Below are 23,080 nucleotides of genomic sequence, written 5' to 3'. Positions count from 1 at the left end.
GCTATAGAGCAGATCATATTGAAGGCATGCAAGGTGAAGATTTCAAGGAGATGTTGTTGTATTATTGCAATAAGCCTCTTGCAGTCAAGAGTGTTGGACCATCCCAAGTCACGTGAGCTGCAACAGTCCTCTTCCTCTCGCTGACGCTACTTTATCCATTCGTTTGATTTGCACTTTTAAGATTTGAAAGTACCACTCATGACTGATGAGCATGCTACACGTGTCTGCGGCCTTCTGCCGCCGAACACGGCGAGTGTGGTGCATGCGCTCTTCTTCTCTTCTCGCCTCGCGCCCTAAAGGGCCAGCGGAATGGCGGACAAAGGGGAGGCAGGGTTGCGGCTTCCACATCGACGTCCATCAGCCACCGTATGACGCAAGTCTGGCGTCTGCTTGACTTGGTCAAGGCACCGGAGCTCTTGCCGATGACTTGCAGAGGGAGGCCCTCGAGTTGTGCCTCTCACTCAAACTCGATCTGAAGACGTGGGCCAGGCTGGAGGAGCGGGGCGGGTGTGGGAGCTAGACCTACGGTAGAACTCAGAATGAGCCCACTCGTGACTGAAATCGCCGCGTCAAGCCATCGAGTCTCACGTCGATCGTTGTCGTCGCGAGTCAGAGCTAGTCATGAGTGTCAGTGGAGCTTGATTTGCTCTCGAGTCTCATCAAGTTGCTTGTGCCCATGCAACGCCCGAGCCAAGGCGTGTTACGCTTTTAATTAGTTGCCTTGTCGCGCACGCCATCATGTTAATTCTGCTGCAGATTAGCGTCGCCGACTTGCAACTCCTTGTCGACGCCACAATTTGGGGGGTTTGATTGGTATGAAACCGAGTCAGAACGTGACCTTGATTCACGTCAATCAACGACAGCTGTCGCCATGCAGCAGCTAGCATGCAGATCGAGACGCATGCATATATGCTGCTATACAAGATGGAGAAAATGGCCTTTCGGGGACAATGTGAATGTGAATGACGAGTCGCGAGTTCAACTTTTGCTTCACGCTGCTCGGCTCGCATATCGCGATCGAGCGAGGACCCCATCATCCATACGCGTTCCCCGCTTGCAATAAGATTCCAAGCCAAGCACCGCCAACCAAGCCCAGCACAACAACATGGAGCACCAGCAAGAATTAACTGTGCAGTGAGTACGGCACACATGCGCGCGCAGCCGGCCAATTCGGCGAATTCGGTAAAATGCCCGCGGGGCTCTGCGACTGGATGCTCATTGCATGCATGCATGCATGCAGCGCAGCAGCAGTCGTGATGGATCTTGAGTCACTCTGAGTCTTTGAGTGCATCAGTCAAAAGCTGTCAGAAGCAGAGAGCGTGCATGCACGCAGCTGCACCATGACATGCAGGGCTTTTACGGCTTTCCGGTCCAGCAAAGATCTACCGAGGCAAGCTGACGCGTACTCGATCGTGACTGTATGTGTACGGTAGCCACGCACGCAGGGCGTGTGCGGATACGCGGCGGTCAGGACGTCGAGTCAAGAGTCAGCGTGACGCAGAGGAGGGGGGTCGATGCGTGCCTGCCCCCGCAGAGGGACCTCGACCTTTCGCTCTTCTTGCCCAGAATGACCTTTAATGCCGATGCTCAGATCGATCATATCCACACATGGCTAGACAGACTCACTCGATACCTAGCAGCGGCGGTACAATCGTGAATCATGCACTCCGTGTGGCTTTTTGCGGTCCAGATTGATACTCATCATAACGAAAGGTCTTGAGCCTTGCATTGCCTGCCCCGCGACGCGTGAATTAAGGGCTCGGTGAATTTCAGTAAAAGCGCGATTAAAATGTCCTTTGCATGCTGTGGAGAGAACGTCCAGCCGCAGAAAAGCAGCAGAGCGAGAGCGCATTTGATGCTCGACGGTGCGAATAGGCGTCTCTCTAAACCCTCGCCTTCCCGCGTACAAAGGGTCAGCTGATGGTTATGCTATTTCTTCTGCTTGACCGCGAGAGTATTTGACTCGCCTGCTGCTTCTCTCTGATCGCTTGGTTTCTCCGGAGCGAGACAGCATCCATCAGGCGCGCGTACCACTGACTGACTGCATCGCAAGTCACACTTACGAAAATTTGAGTCACTTTGCCCAGCTCTGAGTCGTCCTTAGACACGAGCGCTTGTCCTTCGTGCAAGACGTGTACGACGAGCCGTGACGATTAGGAATCGCTCGTGACCAGCCGTGCCGGGCTTGCGGCAGTCGACTGCGCCCTACATACCCTTCACCGGTTCCCGTCAGTAAGTTTCCGAAAACGCCAAGGGTGGCAGCTTTTGGAGCGATTATGCCGTGCGTGTCCTGGTGCGCGGGGCTCTCACACTTGCAGCAGCAATAATCCTATAGCTGTGCGTCGCAATCATGCCACAGCGCGGCAAGTAATGCAGTGAACGTACGTGCGAACATGCCCGCCACAGGAGGAGGAGTATAACGGGGGCACACCCGCGCACCCGTCAAGTGCAAGTCGCCGGTGGCGCATCCGAGTCTTCCATTCAGATTCACTTTCTCGATTCTGGATTGCTTTGTGAGAGCTCCGTCCCCGCGTGGCTTGTGAAGGAGTCCGGTTACGATGAATGTGCAACCCACAACGGGTGAAAGGGCAACACGGAGGGAGCAAGAAGTGAAGTCACGAGTGTGAGAGGCGCACCGAGCATCCACGCTAGTGCTTGGCAACTACGATTTGGGAGAAGGGTTGTTGTGTTGGCCTGCTGCGAAAAGGCAAGGCAGGGCCACTTTGCCTGTGCCCAATTCCTCCCATGACGGTCCTCGGCTGCACATTGTGCCGGAGTTGGGTGGGGAGGAAAGAAGGAGCGGAGCGGAGCGTCACCAAAGGACTCACGATCGACTGACTGACTGGATGCGGTTCATAAGGCCGCATAAAAAGCTGCCTCTCTTCTGCAGTCAAGTGCAGCAGAATACTCACAACTGTTACGCAGCCCGCTCGCCCGACAGCAGATCGGTCCAACTCGATCGCTCGCTCGGTCGACGCTACCCGACAGGGCATAATTCCTCCATTTGACCCCGCCGAGTCTTCATAATTTGGTCCAATTCACCACAATCGACCACCCATCTCCGCACTCCTCCACGCTCTCCACAACCTCCTCTGCCAACGTCGGGAGACTTTGCCAGCTCCATTCCACTCCATCGGCGAATGGACTCGCCGCAATTGTGAATATAGCCGTTGCCAACGCCCAGACTCGACTTCGCAGCGCGTAGAATCCCACCGAACTCCGCCCGATCGATCGACACGGTTTCGCCGGCTGGTGCACACCCACAACAGCAGCGGCGCAGTCCTCTCGCAGCAAGCAAGCAAGCAAAGCGAAGCGCGCGTACCAGAAAATTGCAGCTTTGTGCTCCAGGGAATCGGAGCATACAAATCCAAGGAGCAAGCGGAAGGTACACATTCGACGAGCAGAGCGAAAATGTCGGCTCGCTCCTCGTTCGACCGCGGATCCGCCGCGTCCTTGCATGCTGCGAATGAGCTCGCCGAGCATGTAGACTTGCCAACCCCAATCGACGGATCTTTTGCTGTCAAGGCAGTGGAAGGAATGCAAGCCATCGGAGCGCACGAGAAGCTGCCCAAGCACGCCCATGTGATCAAAGACAAGCGTACCGGCCAGCACTACGTCAAGCCGCTGAAGTTCAGCTTAGCAAAGGCGAAGCAAGCGCCCAAAACCGAGCGCCACGAATTTGTGAGTGGCGCGCGAGCCATCATCGTTGCATGGTGCTTGACCAGCCTGGCGGCGGATGAACTGACGCAGTAGTCTCACGTCGTGCCTTGCAGAGCCATCCCGTTGGTCTGTCGCAGGCCTTTTCGACGTCCAAGGCACCCAGTCGTGTATCGCACGAGTCCAACCGCGTAGGCAGTGTTCCGGCGCACACCGATGCGGGTACAGCTCTTTTGTTGGACCAGCTTCGCAACATTGTCCGTCAAGAAGTGACATTCGCGCATGAAGGCCACAAGGAGCAAGTTGAGCAGATCGCTGCCAACACGCAGGAACTCCAGAGCCAACTTCGCGCCATCGATCAGAGCGATCAACTCGGCGTCAACACCACGGATTCCAAATCTCGAAATGGAAGTGCCACGACGGATGGCAAGACTAGTTTTGCAGATGCTCCTCTGCCCCAAGTCGCTGCAAGAGGCGGCATGAACGCGGCGATCATCGACGAGGATGAGGATGATGAGGACGAATTTCCAAATCTTTGGGCCAAGTGGCGTTACCACGTAAGCGATGAGCGGTAGCAGACTTGCCGTGCTCACCCACTGACCCCTTCGAACCCTCTCGCCTGCCGCGCCCCAGCTTCGCGAGCCCTTTGCAGAGTTTCTGGGCACTGCAGTTCTCATGATATTTGGCAACGGCATCAACGTGCAAGTCACGGTCAGCAAGCTTTACGATGCATCCGACGCAAAGGGAGACTACCTGTCCATCAGCTTTGGATGGGGTCTCGGTGTCCTTTTCGGCGTGACGCTTGCAGGAGGTATTTCGGGAGGACACATCAACCCAGCACTTACGCTCGCGCTGGCCGTTTGGAGGCGCTTTCCGTGGCGCAAAGTACCCGTCTATATTTGCGCGCAAATGGCAGGTGCGCTCGTCGGCAGCCTGATGATATACGGCCTTTACGTCGTGCCCATTCGAATCGTCGACCCTATGCAAACGGAAACGACGGCCGCGCTCTTCACCACGTACCCGGCCGAGTTTTTGCGCACCCAGTCCACTCGCATCACCACCTTTTACAACGAGGTATTTGCCACTGCTGTGCTCGCAGCGGTCGTCTTTGCTCTGGGAGACAGCAACAACACGCCACCCCCCGAAGGCATGGCTCCTTTGATATTGATGTGGCGTGAGTGGATTTCTTGGACTGAGATCGAGCATGGGTGGCACTATGGCTCAATTTGTCTTCCTCATCATCCATCCAAAGTGATCATGGCCATCGGTGCTACACTCGGCTGGCAGAGCGCTTACTGTGTCAATCCTGCTCGTGATTGGGGACCTCGCATGATGCTCAGCATGGTCGGCTACCAAGGTCTCTGGTCCTTCAACGCCGGCTATTTTGCCTGGACTCCTCTTCTCGCCACAGTCGTCGGTGCTCAAGTCGGTGCTTTCCTTTACGATGCATTGATCTACACAGGCGGTGACAGTCCTCTCAACCGACCCTGGCGATGGAATAGAGTCAAATGGCCCAGCACCAGTCGACACCAGCTTCCCGCTTCGGTCTCATGAGCGCGACGACTTTGCCTTGCGCCTTCGACCCATCTCCAGCAATCGATTCGCCCCTTCTTGTACCATCAGATCCGATCAGCTCGCAAGCGACTCGAATAGCTCACACCGTCGATGTGTTCTCAAACCCTGCCTGTACACCTCTGCTTCAGGTCATCCTCTCCCCGGCTCTATTGAATCTCAGCACCTTCGTGGCCATACTTGTAGAGAAGAGTCTACTTACACCTCGCGCAGACCGCCGACCGAGCGCTTCAGTGTCGCATCGGCGTGTAACACGCACGCGAGCAATCAATGCGTTGCGAATATGGCATCTGATATCCGCAGCGTCGTACATTTCTATCACCTGGAATCAGTAGATCTGAGACGCAGATTAGAGCCGCCAGTCAGCAGGTATGCGTCGTCATGGAAGCGTACACGGCAGCCACGTACCTCATCGAAAGGCCGCGTGTCTTTGAAGCAGCTACTGAACACCTCCTGCGAGAACAAGTGCGGTCACGCGCCGTTCAGCTAGGCTGCACCGAGATCGATGACCGACTGACTGACTGCCTGCGTCGACTGGACTCACATCCACAGCTCGCTCGGCTTCTTCCCGACTTGTACACCTAGGATGCGCTTCAACACTTAGAATAGCTCGACGCCTCGTACACCTCTGCGATGGAAGTAGAAGTGCAAGGATGTGAGATGGGAGGGTTGCCTCGGCGATTGCAACAGCTGAGCGACGAACCTGATGCCTCTTCACGAAGTTGAAACCAGGTGCAGCAAGTTGCCTCCAGAAGCTGCAGTCGCCAGAGAGGGAGGCTGCACGGACCTGAGCGAGATGGCGAAAAGGGATTCGAATCAGCGCTGCGCTTGTCTCATGCCGTACAAGCACCGAAGTCGGGCTCCTTCTCAGCTGACCTCTGTGCAAGCGTGATGTCTCAGATCGTTCCAGTCCACCTTGAACCTGCAGTGGTCCCACCAATGGATCATTTCGTGGGCAAAAGTGTGCTCCAAGTGCGTCTTGCTGTTGATGTGATTTGCACAGATCATCAATGCCGATTCCTCCTTGCGAGTTAGATGGGGCGAAAATCCGCCAGCTGTTGCTTCGCTGCAGTGCGCCAAGACGATTGGGATGTGACCGGGGCGTTGAGACTCGGGAGCGCATCCGACGATGCTTAGGTGCTTGACCATGAAGCGAATTATGGGACCTGTGCCATCAAGGAGCGGCGGCGTCAACACAGGTTTGGGGGGGGGGGGGGGGTGGGGGCGACGACGGCAGAGGAGATGCGCCTTTCATGCCGCTCTGTCCGCCTCCTCCACAGTTGTACCCACTGCTTTTGAACAACTCGTCTCTCCACTGCTCCACCTTTTCTCTATCCTTGCGCATTCTATCCGTCTCCCTTTCTTGCGACCAAGGGTCCAAAGTGACCGCTCCATGCTTGTCCAACACTTCTGCGAAGGTGTGCTCCTTGGCTGCAGACGGTGCAGGCGCGGTGCTCTCGATGGACGAGCGGAATGGGAACGCGGCATTGAGCGAGGCGTTGGAGAAGCGTGCACAGCGCTTGGAGTTATCTTCGGCCTCATCCACTTTTAGCCTCGAAGTGCTCGCGCAGGGCGAGGAAGCGCTCATTGCGGATCGGCATGCCCCCAGCCACGCTTCGAATCCGGCAGGCAGATCTTCACGATTGCGCAATGGCTCAGTGGCACCACCCATCGTCGTAAGAGCCTTTGCGTAGCAGTTTCGTCAGACTTGCGATCCGGTTGAAGAGGTAGGCGTCGTAGCTACGCACATGAACCGGTCGATGATACTCAAGACTACCAAACTTGATCGCGAAGCAGACTCGTCAAGACTCATCCGAACTGACTCTCCTGACTCGCTCAACGTCGGAGCGCATCAAAGATCGACCATTGCCCGCTGTGTTCACGTGACAACTTCGAACGCGCGGGGGTAACCGCGCCTGCCGCGCAAGCGCCGCACGGACGTCTTGCTTCCCACAATCCACGACGACGATTCACTACTTCACATTCACGATTCACGATTGCTGATGGCAAGCCCCGACAAGGACATTATTGCGCTTCCATACCCCAAAGTCGACCATCATCCGCGATTCACAGCAAATCGCCTCTCGAGCTGGTCGCACAAGTTCGAGCTGCTCACACTGACGACCCGGAGTATACAATCCGTGCACAGCCGCATCGTTTGAGCCACGATGGTGAGTGAGGTCCATTCTCCTTTGGCGTTCGCGCTCTGCTAATCGAATTTGCACCGCTCACTCCCCACGCATCCACACGCACTGGTCGCCAACAGTTTCGAAAGTGAGTGACGACAGGGAGGCTCGCTTTTCGGTCAGAGCAAGGCTGACAGGTCCTGCACACGCTCTGGCAGCTCATACGATTCGGACAACACCGTCTGTAAGTAGTGTCAGTGTGCGCATCACTTCCCATGTCGAGGAGGCTGACAATCTTGTCGTACAGTCTCACCGCAGGGTCGTCTGCATCAGGTAGAGTATGCGCAGGAGGCGGTCAAGCAAGGATCAGCAGTCGTCGGACTGAGGAGCAAGACTCATGCTGTTCTCGTGGCTCTCAAGCGAGCGCCCTCGGAGCTGGCTAGCCATCAGAACAAGATGCTCAGGGTGGACAATCACGTCGGAATCGCTTTTGCCGGTCTGACCAGTGATGCAAGAGTTCTCAGGTGAGCTTGGGCATGCCGAGCAACGAGACATTGGGAGCAGGACTGATGAGGAGGGACGTTTGGTCACGCTCGCAGCAACTACATGAGGCAATTGGCGCTATCTTCTCGATTGCTTTACAGTCGTCCCCTTCCGGTCTCCCGTCTTATCTCTTCGCTGGCAGACCGTGCTCAACTGAACACCATGCAGTACGGCAAGCGACCGTACGGTGTGGGATTCTTGGTGGCAGGAGTGGACGGAAGTGGCGCACACCTGTACGAATTTTCGCCCACAGGCAACTGCTTCGAGTACTACGCTATGGCTCTAGGAGCAAGATCTCAAAGTGCAAAGACCTACTTGGAGAGAAAGGTGGATACCTTTGAGGATTTGAGCAGAGAAGAGGTCATCATGGAGGGATTGTATGCATTGCGAGACACGTTGCAGCAAGGCAAAGAGGTGAGCCAGGCGCCACGAGTGCTGAGACACGCAAGCTTCGAGCGACGCTGACCGCATCGTGCACACGACGCCCACAGCTGGAATTGGATGCAGTCTCTCTCTCTATCGTTGGACCAGGAGCAGATGCGGATGCTTCGGATCCATCGGCTCGCACGGCCGAGAAGTTCAAGATCATCGAGGGAGAAGATTTGAGACCATTCTTGGAAAAGCTCTCACCTAGAGCTAATCCTGCCGTCTCCACGACTACTGGCGCCACACCTGGGGATGGGACTGGCGCACCCGGTGGTCAAGCTACGGAAGGAGATGTGACGGCGATGGAGGAGTAAAGCCGATCATCGACGTATAGCAAAGTCAGCCATAGCGACGTGTAAAACGATGAGGTTACCATGAAACAGATGCTTGTAGCTTGCTGCCTACCGCTATAACGTTTCAGGCAGGAGCCGAGATGTTATCAGCTTTCCACAAAGCCGCAATAGATCCGCTTGCTGGCAAGGAGACGATTGAGGAGGTGGCTGAGGTCCGTTCGAACGCCCGGACCAGTGTGAACATCGAATTCGCGATCATTCCATGTGGTTGCAGGGTATGCTCTCCGCGCGTGCATCAACGCTCCTGACCTCATCAGCGACCAAGGCGGGCAGACATCCATGCGTGCGCGTGCGCCCGTGACTGCATGCATGGCGCGCGAAGATGCAAAAATCGCAGCGCGCCCTGCTGCTCTCTCCACTTGGATTCGTGATCGTGTTCGTGAATGAAGGGCAAGCATCGCTCGTACGTGGCAGCCTTGGCTTACAATCAGCTCTCCCTCGCCATTCGCACACCCGTGACCTTTCGTGACCTAGTCAGAGTGAAGCGTGCAGCGAAGTCGACTCGACCTGACCTCGACGTGGCGGATACGTGAAGCAACGACTGCCCGCCGGTACAAGCTTCAGACTACACGCGGCATGTCCACCCCGAGAATAGCCAACTCGCTTCGCCTCGGCGCTGCCCAGGGCAGGCACACCATTGGCTTCACACTCTTATATCGACGCGTGAGCAATCCGACGTATCGATCGGGGAGCGGACGAGAATGTTGGCAGTCGACTTTGTCTGCAGCGACGCTGACGGCGCACGCTCGCCGGCCAACGTCGATCTTGCAGTACGGCAGCGCTCGAGCTGATCAGCAACCCACGCCGCAAGCTCAGCGACGGACTTTCCTCTCATGGCTTCGACGCAGGACGTCACGAGAGGAGGAGGATCCATTCAAGCAAGGACGCTCAAAGCAGCCAATCTTGTCTCAAGACGAGCTGTTTCACCCTCTGTCCAAATCGCCCATCCCTGCCATGCGAGCGAGAGGAGAGAGGGTGCGAAGCCAAGCTCCTTGTCCCTACTCTTTGACCAAAGGTCAGAGGAAACTCGTAGCGTACGAATGCCCCGTCTCTGGCTGGCCTACGCATGCAGGGAGAGGGGAGTGGGAGCTGGACACGGAGAAGGGCAAATACATGGCTAGGCTGCGAGAGGCCAATGAGGACGAGCACGATCTCAGGAGCGGCAGGGATATTGCAGAGTTCAAGCTGCCCGGTGAGTACAGTGAAAGCCAAGGCAATGAAGGTAATCGTTCCTTCGGTCCGCTCACGCGCTCGAATGCGATCTTGTGCGTTTGCAGCCCACCAGGGCTTTGAGGAAGTCATCAATTTCAGCTCCTGGGACGTCTACTTTTACACTCGTAATCACAACTCCATAGAGACGGACAGGCCGAGGAGGCACGTTACCAGGTTGTTGACCTTTCCGACCACGATTGCTGGAGCTTTGCACGAGAACAGTCCATACACCAGGAGATCGATGCGGCTGACTCACGAAGGTTTGCGAAGCATGGTTGGTGAGTGTTTGGTGGAGTCTCGTGAGACAAGGACTGGCATTCTTTCAAACTCAGATCGCGCTGACCATTGATTCGCGGGCTCGTACCCATCCTCGGTGCAGCCTTGAGACAGACCTTGCACCCCAAGCTTGGCGAGAAGCCCACGCTGGACGTCGTTCGCCTCATCGTTGTCGGAGCTCGAGCAGAGTCTACGCTGCCACCTCAAGTCTGGGATCAGCTGCAATACATATTCCCAGGCGTCGCTTTTCACGTCTTTCTCATCGGCCCAGAAGCTGTCCCCAATCAGCAAAAGGACAGCGCATACGTGACGGGACCTTCTCAACAGCCTCGCAAGAGCCGCTACGGTGTGCCTAGCAGTACGGTGGTCGTCTCAAGAGGACTGACTATCACGACGTTGCAAGCTCCTTACGAAGATGTGCACGCTCAATTGGAACCTTTCGACCCATACACCGACGTCTTTTTCGCCTTCTCGCCAGGCTTTGGTTTTCCGTCTCAGCTAGCTGTGCAAGAGGCATTAAGAGCAAAGGCGGAAGAGAGGGAGGACGAGAAGAAGATGAAGGCCGCCAGGGAGACTTATTACGCCAAGAGTGCGCAGGAAGAAGAGAGCAGGGGAGAGACGCGATCTGGGAGCAGATCGATGCCTTTCCGAGCCGCGGAAGGTACACCTGCGCCCGAGGGCGGAGAAATTCCTTCCGCTGAACCCGCCCCAGCTATGCCAGGCGCAGCCGATCCTGGCCTCACATCAGTCGTGAGCGCGCCGGTCGTGCAGGCACAAGCGGAGTGGGCTAGAGCCATTGGCAACATCCTGAGCACCAAGTGCGCCCTCATTGCCACGGGCTTCAGCCCTGCAGACATCGAGAGGGACGTCCTCGCTTTCGAAAGCATTGAAGGTGTGATGGGAGAGTTCGAGTGGCTGATCACTCCCGGGGAGAACACCTTTGCAAGTCAACAATGGGTCATCGGTGAGTGTCCAAAGCGAACTGCAGATCTTCGAAGTGGCTCTGTGATGACTTCTGACACATTTTCCATCCATTCCCCGTCAGCGGACTTCGACCCCCGCGTCGCTGTAAAGGCTAATTGGGGCATCTGGGCAGTGCGTGGAAAGACCTACAATATCAACCCGCGACGTGCGAGCTTCATGGACCGCTTAGAGGAAAGCGCAGCAGAAAATTGAGCTCCGTATTCCACTGTTCGTTTCGTCGTAATTGCGGGTCTCGCAGCTAATGAGACACTTGCGCGCAATGAGAAGCAGATGCGTCTGTGGCTATTGAGAGGGGAAACATTTCGTGCGCCTTCGTTGAGTCCGACGGCCGTAGAGAGGGATGGTGTGCGGCAAGCTTCACCAGCATAATTGAGCCGCTCAGAAGAGATGCTGGGCTTGTGTCATGGGCAACGAGGTCGATGCCGCGATTGTGCAGAGTTCTCCGTCCGCTGTCACATCGTAACTGAAGAAAAAAGCAAGGAAAACGTCGGTTACGGACGATGCCCCGCAGGATCGCTACCGCTCTTCGCACTTCCCCGTACTCACGTCTCTGGGTCCACCGTAAGCCTGGGCAGCGCATCATTCCACTTCATGTCCCTTTTGCTGATGTTGCGACAATTTCGAACCGCCTCGGCGCGTTTCTTGAGATCGTAGGATGCTATGTTGCCTAGCCACACACACAAGACGGACTTGGTCAGGCCATCGAACGTCATCAGTGAAACACGGAGCAAGTCGTCAAGTCCTCACCTTCGTCGATGGATGCTTTGCTGACAAATACAATCGAATTGTGTTGCCCTGCATGCCAACCAAACATGGGTCTTCCGAAGATCGGCTGGACCGTTGGAATGCTGGCGTTGGCATCTGTTTGGGTCCACGATGTTCGTCAGCCTGACACTCGAGGCGAGCGTAAAGAAACTTCATGGTAACTCACCTCCCATCTGCGCCCACGCAATCTGCCCGCCCTTGAGTACGATCTCGGGCTTTGTGCCGAAGTTCTCGGGCCGATATAATACCAAATCGGCAACTTTGCCGACCTCGACAGAGCCTACGAGATGCGACATGCCGTGCACGATGGCACTTATCGACCGGCAGGACAAAGCAGAGCAAGGGGCATCAGCGCATCAGACATGGTTGAAAGTAGCATCAGCACCATGACTCACGGGTTGATGGTATACTTGGACACGTAGCGCTTAACACGTTGATTGTCGCGGCCGTCGTCATCTGGCGGATCCTGCCCTTGCGTCATGTCCTTGAGCGGACCAGTCATTTCTCGCATCTTCGCAGCCGTGCGCCAAGTGCGTGACACCACTTCGCCTATTCTTCCCATCGCCTGAGAGTCCGAAGAGATGATCGAGATCGCTCCAGAGTCCTGCAGGCAGTCTTCCGCTGCCACGGTCTCGGCACGAATTCGACTGTCCGCAAATGCAACATCTTCGGCGATGTTTCGACTCAGGTGATGGCATACCATGAGCATGTCGAGATGCTCATCAAGCGTATTAGAGGCGTAAGGTCTGGTTGGATTCGTGCTGGAAGGAAGCACGTTAGATTCTCCGCACACTCGAATGATGTCGGGAGCGTGCCCTCCACCAGCACCTTCTGAGTGGTAGGTGTGTATGACCCGCTTTTTAAAGGCCGCGATAGTGTCTTCGACGTAGGACGACTCATTGAGCGTGTCGGTGTGTATGTTGCATTGCACATCCAGCTCATCACAAACGGTCAAGCAAGAGTCGATTGTGGACGGAGTTGTGCCCCAATCCTCGTGCAGCTTGAGACCTGCGCATCCGGCGCGTATTTGATCTCTCAGACCGTCTGGATGACTGTCGTTGCCTTTGCCAGTGAACGCAAAGTTCATGCACATTTGGTCAGTGGCTCGGAGCATCGCGCGAAGCTGATCTCTGCCCGGAGTACAAGTGGTGGCGGAACTTCCCGAGGTCGGGCCAGTGCCACCACCAATCAGAGTGGTGATACCGGACGCCAGCGCTTCTTCGATGAGCTGCGGACAAATGTAGTGAACGTGCGCATCGATGGCACCAGCTGTAAGAATGAGATTCTCAGCAGCCATCACCTCTGTAGTGCTCCCTACAGTCATTCCTTCCGTCACGTTGTCCATGATATCTGGGTTGCCCGCTTTGCCGATGCCAACGATGACACCTTCCCTGATTCCGACATCTGCCTTGACGACGCCCCACCAGTCGACGATGAGCGCATTGATGATGACTAGATCCAACGTTTCGCCGTCTTTCCGAGCCGAGGCCTGGCCCATCCCGTCGCGCAGCACCTTGCCACCTCCAAATTTGCACTCGTCGCCATAGCTGCACATGTCTCGTTCGACCTCGATCCACAATGGACTATCCCCAAGCTTGACTCGATCGCCCTTTGTTGGTCCATACAAAGCTGCGTAAGCGGCACGCGAGAGCTGCATCGGGCGGGGCGGAGGCTGACTTTCGAGAGCTGCGTACTCTTCAGCAGGCGCGTCGAGAAAGCCCAAGCTTGTGATGCGAGCGCGCAAGCCCTCGGGATCACGCCGAATATCGTCGGCAACAGCAGAGAGATCACCGTTTAGGATGCCACATCCCCCACTGAGCTTACGACTGCCTGCGACGCTGACGAGGCCTACCGTGCGCACATCTCCCGGTTCAAAGCGCACGGCTGTGCCGGCAGCGATGTCTAAGCGATACCCAACCGCTCTGAGACGCGGGAATCTCAGGGCCCGGTTGGTCTCCGAGAAGAGATAATGCGAGCCGACTTGGATTGGCCTGTCTCCAGTGTTTGTCACTCGGACAGAGATGCGGTCTCTGCCTGGACAGAGCACGATGGGAGCTGCGCCTGCGAGGACGACCAAAGCACCAGGCACGTGATGGGGTGGAGCATATTCTTGGAATAACGCTTGCTTGGGAACCGGCAAGAAGCTGCCAAAGAGGGCGTCGGCGAGCGAGCCGGTCGGCGTACAGATGGGGTCGTGGACCGTGACGAGGAATGTGCCGTCGCGGAAGCATCCCTCCACCATGACCTCGTGCAGCAATTCGGGTACTCCGGGCAGCACGTGGTCGCGACCCAAGAGTGTCTTGCCATGCTGCATCAGCTCTGCGACGCTGTGTGTGCCATCTCGTATCCTCTCTTGCAATACAGTCGCGATCAGTGCTGTGGCTTCGGTCTGATTCAGCTTCACCCCCCTCGCCAGGCGTTTTTGAGCCAGCGCGCCAACTTGATGCAAAAGGACCTTGTCCCGCTCTCTGGGCAGCAGGTGCATCGCGGACGAGATACGCTTGGCACCCTAACCTTCGCACCCCAGGCTGTAGGGTATGTTCGTCTTGCAGAGCCTTGTGTGACTTTTGCCGCGTCGCGAACAGTGGATGTCGTCGCCATCAAAGCTCGTGATGAATGTGGGCAAACCATTTCAATCGGACCGCAGGGCGAAGTCTAGCCCCGCAAGATAAGGAAGAGCGTGTATGCACGTCATAAATCGTGGCTTCGCCGCACTCAACGCTCGGTCAGCGGCAATATCACGTGACATGAGCCACTTCGCAGTCACATCAGCTCGCGGCCGGTCTTAAGATTGTTTACGATTGATGAGCCTCTTGAGTGCAGAGGAGAACTAAGTGTCTAACGAACAAGCAGACAAATGTGTGTGACTGCAGAAGGCATCACCCTGCTTTCGCATGTGTGATATGATATGCTCAATCCGATCGCTCAGGCGCTCCACCAGCGATGCACGTCGATGGGAGTCCGCTGCATGGAGCTTCCCAAACGGCCATTCAAGATTAACACGTTGCGTTTGACACACGCCTCATGATCAGACAGACTCAACTGCGATGGCGTGTGCGGAGCGTTAAATTGAAGCGCGTCGCGTCAGCAACACGCGACGCGAATAATCTGCAGGGGTCCAACTCGTGCGGGAAGGATCGATGAGCTTTGTTCACTCGGGGCGCGGTGCCTGAAGCGAGGTGGCCGCTCGCGTTCTGCTGCGCGCTAAACGACTGCTGTGCGAGACACTGCTCGTGTGCCGGATAAAAGATTCCCATGCAGCAAGGACAAAAGTACTCTTCAGGCTGTAGCAGACGCTTGAGGCGACATTCACCTCCTTGCATCTTCTCGAGTGGAGTTGGACCGAACGTGAGCTGGGAAGAAAGTCTAGAGACGACGCTGGCGCTGCCTCAGCAATCACGGTGTCTGTGGCGCCCCTTCCTTACTCATTAGCAGCAGCTTGCTTGAGAGGAGGCCGAGCACTCGCAGTCCCTGACATGGATCAGATTCAACGAGAGTGAAATTAGCAGCCTCGATGCTCGGTGTGTCCTAGAGCTATGAGTATGTAGTTCTAGACCCCCCCAGCCGATCGTGTTGCCTCCGCTACGCATCACGAATGTGGCTGCGACACGAGCTATAGAGGCACCTAATTGTGAGTGTACGCATTCTAGACTGGCTGCCAGAGGCTCAGGGCAGCTGCGATGCCTTTAGGACTGAAGGCTAGCCTAGGCTGGACTCTCTGAATGATGCCGGACCCGCCCGTGACCGCTCGGTCCGGAAGAGGCGATCATCACACCTACTTTCTAAATGTGATGCAAGAAAGTTTTCGAGATGCGCCAGCAATGCATCGAGCGATGCAAAAGTCTGTTGTGATGAATGGATATACAGTATCGGTTGCTTGCAACCACGTGGATGCATTGAAGTGGAGCCTTTGCGTCATGAAACGCCTTGATATGCTGTCTGCGTTGCTGGGAGTTGAGTAGACTCGTGAGAGTTCATCGCGTACAGTACAGTCAGAGTCTCACATGATGGACTAGTCTCGAGGATTGCCTAGCTTTGGCGGACCAACGAGGATGTGGGTCGCGCTCCCCGAAAGCGCATGACCGGAGAACGAGCTCGGCATAAGGTGCGCTTAGAGAGCTCGAGTGCGGTGCAGCATATATCCTAGAAGAAGAGCCCACAGACCGCAGCTCTCGTCTGGCTGCTGGTCGCGGAGGTGCTGCTTTGAAATCTACGCCGAACTATACATCTTTATCTCAGCCTTCGCTCGTTCCATAGCCTGACTAGAGAGGCTCCGCTCCCCACCTGACCGTGCGCCGATGCAACACATCGAGCACTCACACGCAACGATCAGGGTCTCATCCCAAAGAGAGCACATCACTCTGATGATCCTCTGCTGCAGATGCGCATGTTGCAGCGGGTGGGTAGTGCAGCTTCGAATGATCGCCGGACGAAGCTGAGCCGCTTCAAATTCCGGGAAAAGTATCGTAAACCTCGTCAAAGATCGTCAAAAAGGGACTTGCAATCAAGAATGCAGAATGGAGAGATAGGTGTTCAAAGCCTACAAAGCTAGCCGTTGTGGAAGAGGGCCTGCCTGGCAGAACCTCGGTGCCGAGACAGCAATCACTCAATGTCTTGCGGGCCTCCCTGATCAAGATGTGACGAGCCCGGCGAAGAGGATGTGATGTGACTTATGCGGGTTCATGCAGGCGTGGCGCTGCTGTGCTTGAATTTGTGAAATGACAAGTTCCGCTCCAAGGCAAATGGGCATGGGCATGGGCATCAGCAGCAGTGCCGGCTTGACTACCGTACCGTACCGTGCTTTGACTGTACCTAACCGTACAGCTGCAATGTATGCTGTGCAGGACCTTCCCTCGAGTCCTTGGCCACGGCACGGATCAAGTTTTGTTGCCCGCGCGCATTTGGATCAGTCGAGTTGTGAGTCGGACGAGCGTGCTATATGGGCCATGTGCAGCACCTACGGGAAGCGTCGACCCATTCCACCTCTCCACTCTGCGACTCACTCTTCGCCATTGGTACCTCTCCACTGCACTGCACAACCGCATCCATCCACCCTAGCCAAGCCTAGCAGCTGACGGCGTGCTCCTCTATCTTGACTCTGCACTGCCAGGCAGAGCAACATACACGACACTTTGCTGTATCCACCATCCACAACCAGCGCACAGAGCCCGATAAGACCTAGGAAAGGTGGATCTTTCAAGGGAGTGGGTCTCCTCTAGGATAGGGCTCCTGCCTCGACCCACTACAAGCATAGTCACTCGCAGCCCTCCCTAACACCTCAGCATTTCCGTAATACAGCACCTTGGCCTCCCACTTCTCCCAAGCACTCGGCGCTGCTGTGCTACGTCTTCTCAGCAGCACATCAGTCGATTGCCCGGCCTTCCCCTGCCGTGCTCACCGCAGCGCGCGAGATTCGAGCTTCCACATCTTCAGCTGGAAGGCAGCCTGACTCCTTGGAAGCGCAAAGCAGTCCGTGAGTACAGCAACTTGGTACAGTGAGGGCAACGACGGTGATCTAGAGACATCGGTGTGTGGTGCAAAGGGGCGAGTACCGCAAAAGGTCGAAATGTCGTGCTCGATTGCAATTGTTGCGCCAAGGCGGGAGTCGTCTGAACAGATCTCGCGGTGTTCGCTTCCTACTTGCGTCTGAACGAGCACATATCGGCATCCGTCAACGACATGCTGAGCTGGCATGTCAAACATGTCTGCCGGCAAGTCATGTCGTACTTCGGCGCTCCTTTGTCTCATTAGTCATTCCACGTATTTTCCTGCTTCTAGCGAGGGCGCTGACACTTTAGCCACCCTGTCCAGACACTTCCTGCAGCCATTGCGCGGACAGCCTGCAACCTCGCAACACCTCGCCACGCCGTTTTGCCAGCTCAAGAATCTAGCTCAACGTGCACTTCAGAGCTCCAGGTAGATTGCTTTGAAGCTTCTGTCACCACAGAAGCACGGCGCACATCTCGCACAGGGCGGATTTTGCAGTAGAGGGATCGCGCGCCGCACGAGAGCTCAAGCCTTGAGCTTCCAGTCCAAGTGGATCGCACTAACTCCCCTTCCGCCTTCCAACGCCTACTCTGCCAGCTGCAACCATGATGGAAGCAGCACTAGCACGACACGCTGCTGAAGGCCCTTCAGTCTCCTTCAACAGGGTGGACCCGTATCGCACACCACCCAACCGTGGCCATCTCGCGCTTCATCCTGAAGAAGCTCAAAATTCTTACAATACTTCTTCACCCTCTAACAACATACTTCACACGCCCCGCAGAGGTCGTCGAATGGCCGGCGTGGATATTTGGGGGACTCCGCCCCCTTCCATGGCGCCCACCACGGTGCCACGCTTAGAGAAGCGACCTTCGAACACCGAGCGACAGCAAAATCCATCCTTGGGAAGGGGACGCAGCGAAAGCATTGGAGACGTAAAATTTCACAACAATCACGTCACACCTCGCAAACGGCGCAACGGTCAAATTTCTAGCGATGAGAACGCCCCTACACTTGTCGACATTGGCGGATGGGCTGCTGCAGGGCTCAATGGCTACAAAGCAGGGCCCTCAGCTCGCGAAGCCGCCGCGCTCGGAATCATTTCGCCACCAACCTCTCTGATGAGCGCAGACGAACCTCACACTGCCATACAAGCATCGCAAACTCCGCGTTTCGATCATCTTCTGCTTTTCGGTGACGGACTTACGTCCGCCTCACCCAGCAAGATACCCAAAGTTGAACAAAAGTCAGCCCTTGTCGCGGTTGAGGTTCCCGGACGCGGCCGCCTCATAGTCAGCCCTTTGGTTGCTGCGCAGATGCAAGGAACCCCTTCGATGGCGGTTGGTAACAGCACACCTACCAGCTCAAAGCGGAGACCAACGCAGACGCCGAGCTCTCAAAGCACTGGTCTCCGAAGTGTCCCAAGCCCAAGCTTCAGTCTTGCCAGTCACTTTCCTGCCAGCTCCTTTGGAGGTTCACCGTCACCTGCTATAGCCAGGATGCAGTCCTCGCAAAGCCCCCGCAAAGGCCACGTTGCCAGTGCAGCTCTTACTGCCGAAGCTGAGGCTCCCACGCAGACTCCGAGTTGCGAGATGAGTCTGCCAAAGCTTGGTCAAGGCCTTGGACCGGGCATCGACGCACAACTACCGGGCACGAGCGAGGGTAGTACCCACAATATTCCCCAGCTGTGCTGCGACGCGCTCGGCAGGGACGAGAAGGACAGTCGAATGGGCGGTATCGCACGCTGGCTTGAGCGAAGAGACGACGAGGCTGCGTCGTCAGCACCTCAATCCAAAATCCTCTCCGATGTGGTCTTGGCCGATGCGTTCTACGCCGATGGAGAGCGCAAACGCGAAGAGGTCCTGCGAGTTCAGGATCAGCACCAGCATCCCATGGTGGCTAAAGCCTTGCGCGATCGCGCACGTCGAGAAGCAATGGCGCGAAGCTACTCCATGCCCGACATGAGATCCCAGCCGCAAGGTATTGTGTCGCCTCGCAGGAGATCTCGGAAGGCAGACAGCGGATCCAAGCACTCTCAAGGACGGTCATCTCGTTCGAGGAAGAAGCTCGAGAAGAAGTTGGCCCAAGCTGCTGCTGCCAAAGCTGAACTCACTGCGATCGCACACTCGACCGCAAAAGACGCGAGGCAAAAGAGCTCGAGAAGCAAGGACACCTTGCGTGCTGGTACGAGAGGCGCACCGGACTCGGCTTTGTTGACCCCTAGCGCAAGGACGACGGATGCTCTTCTTCTTGCGGCCTCGCCATCCATCATAGGCTGTTCATGTGGTCATGCGGAGACCTTGGGCGCCATGGTCCGGTGTGACGCTTGTCACAGCTGGTACCACTTGTACTGTCTGGGTATCGCTTCAGAAGACGACCTAGACGAAGAGTGGTACTGCGATGGCTGCTGCGAAGGCTATCTCCACAACGCCTCCCCGGGTGACCCCGATGACATTTCGACCGGATTCTCTTTCGGAGACTCGGCCAACAGCACACCGCTCGAGGGCCTGTTGCAGCAGCTCAGTCAGGAAGCGCAGGCTTCTGCACGTAGCCAGCAAGAGCCCGTGTTTGCCCATCCCACAGAAAGCCCAGCAGCACTGCGCAGCACGCGCTTCGATGCTCTGGCTTTGGCACCCAGCCCACGACTTGCTTCGTACCACACGCGTGGCGAGCGGGAGCAGTCGTTCGCCGCTACAGTTGGTGCTTCGACGGCGGCAGGCTCATCGACAGGTACTGCCGCAACTTTTGCGCCTGCCGTTCGCACGCGCGCTGCTCGATTTGGCTCGTACTACGTTGAGCCAGCCTCGCCACTTGACCGCAAGAGCTTCGACCCACACAGCGATGCACCAGCAAGCCCCAGTCCAAATCGTCGGCGCATTGCCACCTTTGCGCTGGACGATCCGTTTGGCACTCCTAACCTGATGCTGCCGCGTGACAGCTGGAGCACGCATGAGCATGCTGACGATACTTGGCATGTCCATGCCTCGAGCGACGAGACGACGAAGAGCCAAGGTGTCAATGAGGCAGGACGCGAGAGGCCAGCGCGTACTCCCAGCCCTGCCGTGATTACCTCCGCTTTCGCGACGCCTAGCCGCCATGCGAAGACGTCGCGGCTCCACGGCAGCAGCGGCGGAAGCAGCGGCTCGCGGGCGCGTTACGGAACAAGTCACAGCAGACCCGTCGAGGGCGACTACAATCCAGACGATCCCTTCTCGACCCCTTCGAGGCTCATGATAGGTGGTTCTTCTCCGTGGAGTCAGCCATCTACCTCCGGTGCCGGAGCCTCGCTTGCGTCGCCCAGCCAGCGCCGCAATTCCCACGCACCTTGGCTTGGCACCCCCCCTACCACGGGGCTGCTCGGCACAGCTTTCGGAGGACACAAGCATCCTTCCTCGGCTGTACACACTCACGATGACTCAGACTATGGCGTTGGTCTGCCGTCCCTCGCCTTCTCGACAAGCGTCGGTGACCGGTTGCAAGATGGAGGCTCGCACCAGGAGCACCACAGCTGGCTGCTGCCGTCACCAAGCACATCCACGTCTGGCGCTAGATTCGGTTCCAGCAGCGTTCTTCACACTCCCGAACTCCTCTCACAGCGCTCTAGAGGGACCAACGTTTCGTCAGTGAGGAGGAGCGCAAGACGTTCGTCTGGTCAACGTGACGAGGACGAGCTGCCATCCAGCAGCCCCTTGCCCAGGACGCCTACTCACGACGAATACAGCCTCTCCGTCACTGCTACTGGCAGCCCTCGCCTGCGAGGCGTATTTGCAACACCGTCTAGCTCCAAGAGATTGGCGAGCCTTACCTCCAGCAGCACCAAAGATCCTCTGGAACGTCAAGTAGCACCCAGCTCGATGACCAACGGGACAAAAGGGCAATCCGCACCATCGCACACAACTGGTCCAGCTCAGCACGCATCCAAAGCTCGCGTGGCATCAGGCAGCGAACTTGCAGGACTCGGCATCGACATGGACTTTGAGGATATTCTCGACATTAGCCAATGAACCAGCACATTCTTCTCCTCACTCGCGTTGCGTCTTTCATTACAGTGCCTTCCTTCTAGCTTACATCACATGGCTCTTCACAGCATCCCTAGTACCTTTCGACTTTCCCTGCACCCTCTCGAAACGACTAACCGATCTTAACCGACTGAAATCGGCCCCAAGCTAACACGTCACTGTGGCCATGTCCACGTACAACAGCCCCCACTCTGAAACGATGCTCTCGGCAGTCTTGGCGCTCGCAGCGAATCACTAGCCCTTGCTACGGCGACGGTCTGTGTGATCGAGCTTTCAGGGGTTTGGTAGCAATGTCACGCAACGAGCATGCGTTCGGTCAAGCGCGAGCTGTCGGAATGATATGAGCATTGCAATTCATGACGTCTGAGAGGGAGCCCCCGTCTGTTCCCTTTGCTGCAACTCCTGCTGCTGCTTCGCCTGAGCTGCTTTCTGTCCGGAGAGACAGCCGGCGCAAGACACCTCGTCAGCCTGATGAGCCTAATCCACAAAGCGTCACGTGACAATGCCTCGACGGGAGCAAATGAGAGCAGACTCACGACTGTCAAGACGTCCCTGACTACCTTCATGTTGTCCTCTTTGCGAACAATGGTAGCTTGCAGCTCGTCCAGTGACTTTTGAACGAACGATATCTTCTCCTTGTACATTTTCTGAGCACTGGGAATGTCCTGCCAGGTGAAGTGGGGTCAATTGTCAACCTTGTATGCGATGTGCATACGTCATGACCTGATCCTCGCGCTGCCTCTCCCTGCCGCATGACAAAACCAATCTACGCACCTTTTCGATGTAATACCCAGTGCCTACATCCACAATGACCTTTTGCGTATTCCTCAATTTGCCAGGGACGTAAAGACTGGCGCTAAGAGGGATCAAGCTCTCCTTGCCTTCCGCCTTGGAACCCATCTCTTCCAGACTATCCAGACATGACTTGAACTTGAGCTGAGCTGCCTTGAGTTGGCCGTAGGATGCTGTTAGATGCTGAAGCTCTGATGTGAGCTGTTGCCGCACATCGAGGAGCTGAAAGATGATGAAGGTGTGGCATTTAGCTTTTTGTGCCTTATCTGAGGTGGCGAATTGCGCCCGTCTTCCCGGACAGGGATGAGGTCGACGTGTGAGTAGTATAACTCGACCAACTCACTTGTTGTGGTGTGAGATCGCCCACGTCGATTTGCCCTGACCCGGACATGGTCTCGGTGCGATCACAAGGGCAGATAAAGGGTATGTGAGGGCGAATGGCTACCTCCTGTCTTGAACACTGGTCCTACGCTTCCAATCCTTGGCACTTCGGTGGTGAGCAGCTAAGCAGAATTCCAACAGTCGCCCTATTCTTGGCCGGATGCGGCGCTTGGGGACGATTGAAGTGAGCGAGGAGAGATGGGGCGAATGCGATGAACGGTCTTCGCACCGCCTCAGCCTTGCTCCACGGGACCGCGAACATTTCCTTGGTTCACATTCAGGATTGAGTACGACTTGTGTGATCTTCTTGAGTCTCTCGTGCGAGAAGTGTCCCGCAAAGGCGCCCCGTGCGACTCATTAAGCGCTGCCATGCAAGATCACTCGTTGATGTTGCAGCAGCAGCAGCAGCAGAGCCACAAGTGGCAGCCGGCAGTAGGCAACCTCTTCGGCGGTTGCCTGCATTCTGCTGGGTGAGCGATTGGCGCCATAC

General features: G+C 56.4%; 8 protein-coding genes across 8 annotated transcripts; 5 read left to right on the top strand and 3 right to left on the bottom strand.

The window, feature by feature from the left end:
• Nucleotides 1-3,202: 3,202 nt before the first annotated feature.
• Nucleotides 3,203-4,330, top strand: IE81DRAFT_28781 (hypothetical protein). Its single transcript, XM_025511734.1, has 2 exons — nucleotides 3,203-3,681; nucleotides 3,774-4,330. The coding sequence occupies exons 1-2, from the start codon at nucleotides 3,412-3,414 to the stop codon at nucleotides 4,230-4,232; spliced, it is 729 nt and encodes a 242-aa protein (XP_025371440.1). The 5' UTR covers nucleotides 3,203-3,411; the 3' UTR covers nucleotides 4,233-4,330.
• On the top strand, nucleotides 4,291-5,211 carry IE81DRAFT_287440 (aquaporin; the record flags this gene model as incomplete). The annotated part of the gene is made up of 2 exons (XM_025511709.1): nucleotides 4,291-4,831; nucleotides 4,910-5,211. Coding segments are annotated over 2 exons (843 nt in total), but the record flags the coding sequence as incomplete, so codon positions are not given.
• Nucleotides 5,212-5,269: 58 nt separating this feature from the next.
• On the bottom strand, nucleotides 5,270-7,002 carry IE81DRAFT_321429 (hypothetical protein). The gene is made up of 6 exons (XM_025513338.1): nucleotides 6,520-7,002; nucleotides 6,106-6,395; nucleotides 5,933-6,016; nucleotides 5,774-5,857; nucleotides 5,638-5,682; nucleotides 5,270-5,566 (listed from the first exon to the last, which is right to left on the bottom strand). Exons 1-6 carry the CDS (start codon nucleotides 6,899-6,901, stop codon nucleotides 5,558-5,560), a joined length of 894 nt encoding a protein of 297 aa, XP_025371438.1. The 5' UTR covers nucleotides 6,902-7,002; the 3' UTR covers nucleotides 5,270-5,557.
• A 190-nt stretch (nucleotides 7,003-7,192) lies between these two features.
• Nucleotides 7,193-8,808, top strand: IE81DRAFT_321427 (putative PRE5-20S proteasome subunit). Its single transcript, XM_025513337.1, has 6 exons — nucleotides 7,193-7,400; nucleotides 7,496-7,503; nucleotides 7,574-7,599; nucleotides 7,663-7,879; nucleotides 7,955-8,312; nucleotides 8,390-8,808. Exons 1-6 carry the CDS (start codon nucleotides 7,398-7,400, stop codon nucleotides 8,636-8,638), a joined length of 861 nt encoding a protein of 286 aa, XP_025371437.1. The 5' UTR covers nucleotides 7,193-7,397; the 3' UTR covers nucleotides 8,639-8,808.
• Nucleotides 8,809-9,047: 239 nt separating this feature from the next.
• IE81DRAFT_321426 (hypothetical protein) lies at nucleotides 9,048-11,495 on the top strand. The gene is made up of 4 exons (XM_025513336.1): nucleotides 9,048-9,869; nucleotides 9,955-10,167; nucleotides 10,269-11,129; nucleotides 11,211-11,495. The coding sequence occupies exons 1-4, from the start codon at nucleotides 9,254-9,256 to the stop codon at nucleotides 11,339-11,341; spliced, it is 1,821 nt and encodes a 606-aa protein (XP_025371436.1). The 5' UTR covers nucleotides 9,048-9,253; the 3' UTR covers nucleotides 11,342-11,495.
• A 32-nt stretch (nucleotides 11,496-11,527) lies between these two features.
• IE81DRAFT_310793 (putative urease) lies at nucleotides 11,528-14,531 on the bottom strand (the record flags this gene model as incomplete). Its single annotated transcript, XM_025512425.1, has 5 exons — nucleotides 12,310-14,531; nucleotides 12,081-12,226; nucleotides 11,897-12,010; nucleotides 11,696-11,816; nucleotides 11,528-11,612 (listed from the first exon to the last, which is right to left on the bottom strand). The coding sequence occupies exons 1-5, from the start codon at nucleotides 14,397-14,399 to the stop codon at nucleotides 11,528-11,530; spliced, it is 2,556 nt and encodes an 851-aa protein (XP_025371435.1). The 5' UTR covers nucleotides 14,400-14,531.
• Nucleotides 14,532-18,006: 3,475 nt separating this feature from the next.
• Nucleotides 18,007-21,402, top strand: IE81DRAFT_345746 (hypothetical protein; the record flags this gene model as incomplete). Its single annotated transcript, XM_025515956.1, has 1 exon — nucleotides 18,007-21,402. One exon carries the CDS (start codon nucleotides 18,007-18,009, stop codon nucleotides 21,400-21,402), a length of 3,396 nt encoding a protein of 1,131 aa, XP_025371434.1.
• Nucleotides 21,403-21,736: 334 nt separating this feature from the next.
• Nucleotides 21,737-22,853, bottom strand: IE81DRAFT_321424 (Prefoldin alpha subunit). Its single transcript, XM_025513335.1, has 4 exons — nucleotides 22,553-22,853; nucleotides 22,192-22,431; nucleotides 21,954-22,082; nucleotides 21,737-21,846 (listed from the first exon to the last, which is right to left on the bottom strand). Exons 1-4 carry the CDS (start codon nucleotides 22,598-22,600, stop codon nucleotides 21,772-21,774), a joined length of 492 nt encoding a protein of 163 aa, XP_025371433.1. The 5' UTR covers nucleotides 22,601-22,853; the 3' UTR covers nucleotides 21,737-21,771.
• Nucleotides 22,854-23,080: the final 227 nt, after the last annotated feature.

The sequence above is a fragment of the Ceraceosorus guamensis genome, assembly GCF_003144195.1.
Source record: "Ceraceosorus guamensis strain MCA 4658 unplaced genomic scaffold IE81scaffold_12, whole genome shotgun sequence".
Classification (NCBI taxonomy): Eukaryota; Fungi; Basidiomycota; class Exobasidiomycetes; order Ceraceosorales; family Ceraceosoraceae; genus Ceraceosorus; species Ceraceosorus guamensis.
This window is presented reverse-complemented; position numbering and strand designations above follow the sequence as displayed.

Coding starts and splice junctions, on each gene's coding strand:
- IE81DRAFT_28781 (XM_025511734.1), top strand. CDS start 3,412: ATGTCGGCTCGCTCCTCGTTCGACCGCGGATCCGCCGCGTCCTTGCAT. Junction 3,682..3,773: donor AAACCGAGCGCCACGAATTT/GTGAGTGGCGCG, acceptor CGTGCCTTGCAG/AGCCATCCCGTTGGTCTGTC.
- IE81DRAFT_321429 (XM_025513338.1), bottom strand. CDS start 6,901: ATGGGTGGTGCCACTGAGCCATTGCGCAATCGTGAAGATCTGCCTGCC. Junction 6,396..6,519: donor AGACGAGTTGTTCAAAAGCA/GTGGGTACAACT, acceptor TTGATGGCACAG/GTCCCATAATTCGCTTCATG. Junction 6,017..6,105: donor GACATCACGCTTGCACAGAG/GTCAGCTGAGAA, acceptor CATCTCGCTCAG/GTCCGTGCAGCCTCCCTCTC.
- IE81DRAFT_321427 (XM_025513337.1), top strand. Junction 7,600..7,662: donor CGATTCGGACAACACCGTCT/GTAAGTAGTGTC, acceptor CTTGTCGTACAG/TCTCACCGCAGGGTCGTCTG. Junction 8,313..8,389: donor CGTTGCAGCAAGGCAAAGAG/GTGAGCCAGGCG, acceptor CGACGCCCACAG/CTGGAATTGGATGCAGTCTC.
- IE81DRAFT_321426 (XM_025513336.1), top strand. CDS start 9,254: ATGTCCACCCCGAGAATAGCCAACTCGCTTCGCCTCGGCGCTGCCCAG. Junction 9,870..9,954: donor TGCAGAGTTCAAGCTGCCCG/GTGAGTACAGTG, acceptor GTGCGTTTGCAG/CCCACCAGGGCTTTGAGGAA. Junction 10,168..10,268: donor AGGTTTGCGAAGCATGGTTG/GTGAGTGTTTGG, acceptor TCCTCGGTGCAG/CCTTGAGACAGACCTTGCAC.
- IE81DRAFT_321424 (XM_025513335.1), bottom strand. CDS start 22,600: ATGTCCGGGTCAGGGCAAATCGACGTGGGCGATCTCACACCACAACAA. Junction 22,432..22,552: donor GCGATCTCACACCACAACAA/GTGAGTTGGTCG, acceptor ATCATCTTTCAG/CTCCTCGATGTGCGGCAACA. Junction 21,847..21,953: donor TCAGGGACGTCTTGACAGTC/GTGAGTCTGCTC, acceptor CTCTCCGGACAG/AAAGCAGCTCAGGCGAAGCA.